The sequence below is a fragment of the Sander vitreus genome, chromosome 2 (genome assembly GCF_031162955.1).
Source record: "Sander vitreus isolate 19-12246 chromosome 2, sanVit1, whole genome shotgun sequence".
Classification (NCBI taxonomy): Eukaryota; Metazoa; Chordata; class Actinopteri; order Perciformes; family Percidae; genus Sander; species Sander vitreus.
The window spans coordinates 27,953,340-27,962,058 of NC_135856.1; the positions used below are offsets into that span (position 1 = coordinate 27,953,340).

At 40.8% G+C, this 8,719-nt stretch overlaps 1 protein-coding gene across 2 annotated transcripts in view; it reads right to left on the reverse strand.

Moving 5' to 3' along the window:
• The window catches only part of prkcba (protein kinase C, beta a), a 39,645-nt gene extending 34,980 nt beyond the window's left edge, over positions 1-4,665 (reverse strand). Inside the window, exons 1-2 of one of the 2 annotated variants that reach the window (XM_078263879.1) lie at positions 4,148-4,665; positions 3,562-3,593 (exon numbers count right to left, since the gene is read on the reverse strand). In XM_078263879.1, coding sequence (XP_078120005.1) covers positions 3,562-3,593; positions 4,148-4,311 — 196 coding nt within the window. In that variant the 5' untranslated portion in view covers positions 4,312-4,665. The remainder of the gene's footprint in view (positions 1-3,561; positions 3,594-4,147) is intronic. The other variant, XM_078263870.1, reaches the window with a different exon arrangement.
• Positions 4,666-8,719: the final 4,054 nt, after the last annotated feature.

Here is an 8,719-nt window from a genome sequence, read left to right on the forward strand (position 1 = left end):
AAAAGGCGGAAAAGCCCAAAAACTTTTTAAAAATAAAAAAAATAAAAAGCTGCTCTCACAAGCTTAACTACATGACCATGTATCCTGATTTGCACATCGCCAAATCAGTTCTAAATGGGAGGTGATGAGTTGTTGACCTATATTTAAATGAAAATGATGTATAGCTTTTAGCTTCAATATAAACAATTAACATTTTGACATGTTCACAAAATCTTTAAAATCTATACCATTTCTTGTTTACTAATCTTCAACTATTTTCTTAAATTAGATTAAATTACACCTATAGTGCGCAACTATAACGTCTGTTACATTCAAGCCATTGCCAAATGAGTCGATACAAAGCTAATTAAGACTATCAGCTCCACACAACTCTCTCTGTATTTCTCAGTATGTTTACAAAATGGTGTAGTCTGGCGACGTTCGCGCGCAGCAGCTCGAGTGATGCGTTTTACGTCACCGCTGACATAGGACAACAGCAGCATTCGACTTTGTAGACGACAAGGACACAAAAAGTACAAGATAATTATCTCTCCTTAATCCTCCGTGTTCTTGATTTGATGGGCTAAACGCTACTAGCAACTGTGTGGAGGAGGGGTGGGTGTGGTGCACCGAAGGCTCGTATCATGTGGATGCGCCGTGTTGTTGTCATTACTTAGAATTTCTCATGGAGGTGACAGAAACTACGCACTATAGCTTTAAGGCCTCTTTTCACTTTTCTGACCAAAAAACTCACTTTTATACACTTGTTATACTGTAGCTTCAATTTGACCATTGATTTACAAAATCACAAACAAGCTTTTGACCCTCTTCATGCAACCAACAACAGCAGCAAAATCCCAATTTATTATGAAATACTACAAGTAGCAAGTTTTCACATTTGAGAACTACTTTTTTGGACTTTGCTTGAAAAATTACATAAACAGTTAATCATTTATCAAAATACTTGCCAATTAGTTTTATTTCAATGAATTAATCAACTAAAGGGCAGAGTCGAGACTGTCTGCACTACAAGTGCACCAACTACAGATACAGTAGATTGGACGCCTGCTTGTATTCCCCATCCATGGTCTTATTCGTTACTGTAAGCGGACACACACACACACACTTTTTTGACTTGTTCAGAAAAATACAACAAACAAGGGAGCTCTTTTTCTTGCTGTCAGGAGGTCGCCATCACGTTTATTTCTATTGTGCATGTGTGGAACGTGTCTGGGTAAGCACACCCAATCTTAGTTTGTATTAGGGCTGGGCAGTATATCGATGTTATATCGATATCGTGATATGAGACTAGGGACGCAACGATTATAGATTCTGTTGGTACAATCACCTGAAGATTAGTTAGTCTGAAGAATAATCACGGTTTCAGGATTATCACGATTATTATGCATTAATTAATTTCACTACTAATGTATGAAATCACATGAACACTCTAGATTTGAATGTGTTATTTATTGCTGCCTTTTGAAACAGAAATAACACAGTAACAGAATTGATAGAGCAGTAACAATTTCTAATTTTGAAAGGTTGTTTAATCAGCGGGTTTGTCAGGCAGATTTCTGACCAGAAACACAAGCATGTTAAATTTCTCTGGCTTGAGTCAGCTACGCGTTATTATGGTAACTTCTAGGCAAGTCCAGCTCTACGAAGCAGCCCGATTGGTTGGGGTTAGGCATTGACCTTGAGAGGTTAAGGTTAGGATAGCCGATTGGCCAGGCGTCCATGTTTATGTTACCTAGCGTAAGCATGGACGCCTGGCCAATCGTAGTGTGTGAATGCTATTGAAGGGCGGGCCTTGCCTCGAAGTTGTGTGGGTTCCATAATAACCATAGACAGTATATAAAATGGACCAACAGATCTCGTTGCTCTGGACGGAGACCAGTGAAGGATATTAGAAGCACTTTTCCAGTGAGCGCCGAGCGTTACTGCGCAGCCTCCAACTGAGAGAGACGACATAAATGTGACGTGAGCAACCTGTCTGAATGTTGTAAGTCTTCTGGTAGCTGTGCCAAGAGAAATCTCAATCATTCCCAATCTTGCAGAGACGGAGAGCGTAGGTATATGTAAGGAGATAACATAGGCACAGGCTAATTATTGCTAACTAAAATGCTAGTTAACATTAGTAATTACACTTAAACAGCTAATGTGAGACGAAACTGCCTGCGAGCTTCTCCTGTACTATACGGTAATTCCTCTACTATGCGACAGTAGGTCGCGTGGTTATGACACAATCGTTAGCCTATTTTTACAAAAACGTCTGCTACGGAGCCATAACGTGAGGTACAAGGTAATGGAGCCTTTTACACATTGTTGTTTCTTTAGAAATAAACAATGGATAAATAAAGTCTTTAAACGCTTCAGATGTAAAGTTATTTGCTGTCAAAGTCACGTCAAAATGAATGGCAGTCAATGGGATGCTAACGGGGGGTGAGTGCTTGTTAGCATCAAAATGGCGCCATAGGATCTACGCGTTGTGAGGAGAAGCTTACCTCCTTGATAACAACGCGTCAGCTACAGCCCAGGTTGTTTGGAGTTGCTGTGGCAACAAGTGAATCCCTAATTATTGTCATAGATTTTGGATATCGTAATATGGTGATTTCTTTTCCTGATTTTAAAGGCTGCATTACAGTCAAGTGAATTTTCTGAACTCTGAAAAAAGATAGTAAGAGGGCCTGAGTTCACCACACACTAGCTCACTATAGTCCAGGAGGCAGTTCCCACATAAAGTGCTAATTTTCTCTAACCACCCAATGCATTTTCTGTAAAAAACACCAAGCCTGTAGCCTGAAGATATGAGAGGACTTTTTTTACTGCTAATACAATTACACAACTTTGCACAACTCTTCCCAGTAAATGAAGTCTTAAGTAAGAGCACAGTGTGGAAACTTTGGTCATTTTCTTCATAAATCTCACATGACTGGAGCCAGATGAGTTCAGATGGGTGTCTGAGATCAGTACAGAGGAGGAAGTAATACTGCCACAACATTTGCTGCATTACTGTAGCATGCATGTCATTGAGGGGTGTCACTATATTGTGAGGTTTATAAAACCATTTTGTGCAGAGGTCTGTGTCTAGACTGCCACCCCTCACCATGAGCAGCCGCCCACCCACGGACACACATCACCACCCACACACAAACCCACCATTTTACAATTCTAATCAGATGCCAGGCTCGGTGTTAGGGGAGAAAAGAAGCTAGAGAAATCTAACTTCCTGGTCTGTCTTCCTCCCATTCTCCTTAGTCAAAACCAGACATGTCTGCTTTCACCACTCCACTGACTCTTCTACTCTTAAAGCTCACACTCTCTTCAGCCTGAGCCTCTTCACAGTGTTCTCACTCTCATTTATTACTGTTGGCAAGCACCTGCTTTGAGTTTGACACCTGCCTGCCAACACCAACACGCTGTCAACAAAAGAGCCCACAGGTCACTCTAACAGTGTGCAGACCTGCGGCCCCTGAACACAACAAACACACAGCAACACTCCTTCAGACAGTGAACATCCGTCCACACACCCACAGCCATATGCAGCAGAGGGATTTGTGAATGAGCCACAGCTCTTACCTTGGCACTGGAATCCCTGTTTCCCAAAGCCCCTGTGGACAGAAGACAGGAATGTGAAATTTGGGGAATTCACAAGAGATGCACTGACAATGATGCATGCACACACATACAGATATCGAAGCACACATGGACAGACACACACACACACACACACACACACACACAGCTACAGCAGCAACAACAGTGGGGCCCTGTGTCTCTGTGTCTCCAGCTGCATTCCTCCACCAGACCCATTTCAGAGATGGGTGTCGGGTCGATGCGGTAAACGCCGAGCAGCAGCGACTGCTCTGCGGCTGCCGACAACGCATCCCCAACCCCCTTGACAGGCCCGCGGTGTTGTCGCATTGTGGGAAAACTGGGGGAATGGCGCATCGCAGTGTTTTTGACAATGACAATAAATGAAACACTGCGGTGTCTGAATACTGTCAGTGTGGCAGGAGGCCGAACGGAGCCGCAGCAAGTGATTCACCTGTGTCCTTTCCCCTCACTCGCTCACTCACTCACTCACTCACACACACACACTCACACTCTCACACTCTCACACACACACACACACACACACACACTCACTCACTCACTCACTCACCAGATGAAGTCCGTGCAGTGGCTGCAGAAGGTTGGTTGCTTGAAGAAGCGCGCGATAAACTTGTGGTTCTTCACCTCGTGCACATTCTTCTGGCGGAGAGCTCCCTGACGGGCGAAGCCGCGCGCGCTCTCCGGTGCCTCTCCGTCGCTGCTGGGGTCAGCCATCTTAACGAGGAAGCGGCGGCGGCGGTCCGAGAGGAACGAGGGGCGAGGAGAGCGAAGAGAGAGAGAGAGGGGGGGGGGAGAGACGACGGAGGCAGCGGAGGAGAACGAGTCGAGGTGCAGGTTCCTCCTCCTCTCCGCCCCGCTGACCGCCTCGGTATCGCTCGTTCTGCCGGTGTTTTCTCGGGCTGTGTCCAGCTCGCGCTGAAGCTGCTGCTGCTGCTGCTGCTGCTTCTTCCGGCGGGTCCCCGTAACGCGCGCCTGCTGCTTCCCTGTTCTCTCCAATGTGTTGCTGCTTACAACTCGCTCTCTCTCTCTCTCTCTCTCTCTCTCTCTCTCTCTCTGATACCCGTGTCAAAACTACCACGAGTGTGCGCGCGCAGTTGTTCACACACCTATGAAGCAATCCTTGTCAACAGCAACACAAGTACTGCATATTTTAGGTGAATGATGACTATCGGACGGACACACGCACGCACGCACGCACACACGCGCACACACGCACGCACGCACACGCACGCACGCACGCACGCACACACACACACACACACACACACACACACAAGGCTGGATCACTGACCTGACAGTGGCCCTTTCAATTGGTTTTATAGTTTGATAAATTACAAATTAGTTTAACTGGGACACACACAGAGGCAGAATGGGAGTCAGTGTGGTTTCTTTTTTTTTTTTTTGGAGCTACAACTGTAATTAAAGGTGTAAAAGTGTTCGATGCACCAATTCAAACGTTTTGCATGATTTCTTACGCCATCATCTGTGTAATGTCACAATTAAATTTGTGTAAAACATTGCTGGTATGATTGCTTGGCGTTGTGGGCAGGTGACAAATGACGAACACCCTTTTAAGCCCCTTTCTCACATTAAACCTGAACATAACAGGTTCAAATATTCGCTTCTGTCATTCACACATAACCTCCTACACATAACATGACCATTCCAGAGACATTAAAGGCACAATCCGTTACCTAAATGTAATCAAAAGGGACACCCCAGCACCTAAATTCATGACATATTGGAAGACCTTTTAATAAAACAGATTAACTCATTTTTAGTTTGTAAGAGGAATGTGTCATTAACCTGGGATTTTTACTTGGCCCTGGCTTTATGTGTGCTATTTTCAATTAACCACGAATTAATTTAGGAATATGCAACTAGTAAGGACACAACTTAAAAAACAGCAGGTCTTAAAACTTTTGATAAAAGGACCCTCTTTACAACAAAGCCTCAAGATTAGAAAATAATGCTGTGCTGACTTTGAAGCCCCTTATCAGTTGATATTCTGCTTTTGTGTTGCATATTTCCAAAGTTTACTGTCTCAAAACTATAGATTAGGTTCCTATATAACGTTGTAACAGGATTTGGTTGCTGCAATCATTCCTCCTTTTCATACAGGTCATAAAGTAAACCCTTCCTAATGCACTTCCAATGTGATGGGGAAAGAATCCACAGCCCTCATTCTGTGCAAAAATACACTGTTTATCTGAAGTTAATATGAGGCTTTAGCAGTTTGATACTCAAACTGCTAAATATATATATATATATATATATATATATATATATATATATATATATATATATATATTAGGGCTGTCAAAATAACGCGTTCATTTCGATTAATTAATCTGAGAAAAAAATAACGCGATAAAAAAAAAAATTAACGCAGATTAATCCATTCCATATTGACGTTTGCATACAGACGAAAATGAAAATCTGGTTCCACTGATATGTCTGCGCTTCTCTCTGCTGCTCTGAAACAGACGTTACAGGAAACACAAACACCGCTGCACGTGAAGCTAGTTAACACAATACTCAACAGCAGCTAACGTTAGCCTACCGCTAGCTAGTAGCTGGATTAAACATGGTTACAATGCTGACAGCTAACGCTAAACGGTGTAAAGTTTGACTGTGTTTTACTGTAGAGGATTCAACACCGGGATGTAACAATCTGCAGCTGCCGTCGGAGAAACAACACAGACGGTGCGTTCAATGAAACTGGTAAACTACAGGCTCATGGTGCATTTGAAGTTATTGTAAATGTCCTTTTCCTATCTGGTTGTTGTTTTTGTCGTTCAACAGCAATTTACTAGTGAAATAAGTTATTGTTATTGTTATACATTATTATTAAATAATTTAATTTTGACCATATGGCCTTAGCAATAAACAAGCCGTTCTTTAATTAACTGTTGTTTAGTACCCTTTTTTTTTCTTTTCTTTTTTTACTTTCTTAAAAAGTATCGGTTCAGGTACCGTTAATTATGTATGCAATTAATTTTGATTAATTAATCACAGAGTATGTAATTAATTAGATTACATTTTTTAATCGATTGACAGCCCTAATATATATATATATATATATATATATATATATATATATATATATATATATATATATATAATATACTCAAATGGTCCTCTTCTGAAGTTAGAGTCTTTTTAGTACAAATCCCCCTCAGTTGTTAGCAGAACCAAAGAACAATGTTCCATTCTTTAGATAAAACTATGCAGTATTTCACAAGTCAAAAATAAATTCTTGAGAATGAGATAAAATACACTTGATTGTTGTTAATTATCTCAAGACCACTCTGATTTGTCTTGATACAACTGCAGAGGTCTCGGGGTCGACCACCAATTTCCCCGGTACTCGTAATTTCCCCATTGGGAATCAATAAAGCGTATACATTATAATTATATATATATATATATATATATATATATATATATATATATATATATATATATATATTAGATTTTTTTTGTATTGATAATAAACAGGAAAACTTTCAATAATAGTACAGGTTTAGACTTTTAAAAAACCTCACAAAACCTTATACCTCCCAAATACAGAACAAACAACCCCACCCTCCCCCATCCCATGGCGACCCCTGTCCCCGATCTCTCGACCTCCCCAAGAAATAAAAAGGAAACAATACAAACATACAGGTATGATACCTGACATGATCAAAAATTTGTCAAATACATTTATGCTGCACTCTTTCTTTAACCAAGGTGTAAGCTTCATCCCATGCATGTAGAGTTTTCTGACTAGCTCCATGTACCCGAGCCACCGATCTCTCCATCATAACTATGTCTAGAAAAGAGTTGGCCCACTGCTGCCACGACAATGTTTGAGGCGGTTGCCATCGCAAAGCCAACATTTTCTTTGCTGCACTGAGACCAGCCCATAGCTTCTGCTGTAGAGACAATGCTAAGGCAGAGTCATCATTAAGTAAAAGCTAGGTCGGTGACAGTGGAATGTAACTCCACGCAGATCACTAAAAGTGGGACATATACAGTATGTCTCCAAAAGGCAAACACATTGGGACACTCCCAAAACATATGTAAAAAAAGACCCTGAGAAATTAAGTGTACATATGGGATGATTTTTATAGCATGACGTTTTCTTGGAGTAAGATACATTCTGTGTATACATTTAAAATGTATTCATTGGTGATCAGGGTTGTTGGAGGTATCCTGTAGATTATAATTATAAATTACAATATTTTTTCCAGATTTGTTCCTGATTTTTTCAAATGCATTGTCAGGGACCAAGCAGTAAGACAATTAGGAAAACAGGAGTTTGTTGAAAATAATGGGTTTTTATTTACCCAAAAAAATGCACAAACAATATAAAACCAAGAACTTAATATATAAACCTCTAAAATAGGTCAACTCAATATAACTTACACCAAACATAACTACAATGAAAATAAATGTACTCCAAAAAAAAAAAACTGCTCTCCCTGAATGAGACAAAAGGGAACATATATATATACTAACTGGGCCAAACCAAATAACACACACAGGGGAAAACCAAAATGGACATATTTGAAACTAATACAAATAAACCCAACCTAAACCTAAATCCCCCCTCCAGCATGGCATCTGATGGTACGGCCCAATTGGCAGGCCATAGTATATAACAGTCCTTCACCCTTTTCTGCACTGGAAAAGACTATTGCTGGCTGTTTAACCTGTGTGGCTTAGGCCATCACATGCGTTTGACTACTTTTCTGATATTTTACAACAAGTTAACAAACTAAGTATTAATACAAGGTATTTGTAGCTGTTTGGCATTTTTCTGAGGAATTTAATTTCCCATTTGTTGAGAAAATGAAGGAGTTCATAGAGAGAAAGAAAAGATTCAGGTGAATGCTCTTCAAGTCTTCATGTGCTCACCGATTTGTAACTTTGGGAAAAACCTCCTTAGTTAAAGTAATGGAAATGAGCTTTTTCACTGCTTCAGACCTTCGGTCTTCACTTTCTGCTGCATGTAACAAAGCAGAATCTTTCAGTTTCGACCTGTTTATTCACAAAGGATATTATCTTTCCACTTTTAGAACTAAAAGTTTCAAGCTGAGAATTTCCTCTTTTTTCACAAAGCTGCTGAGAGAAA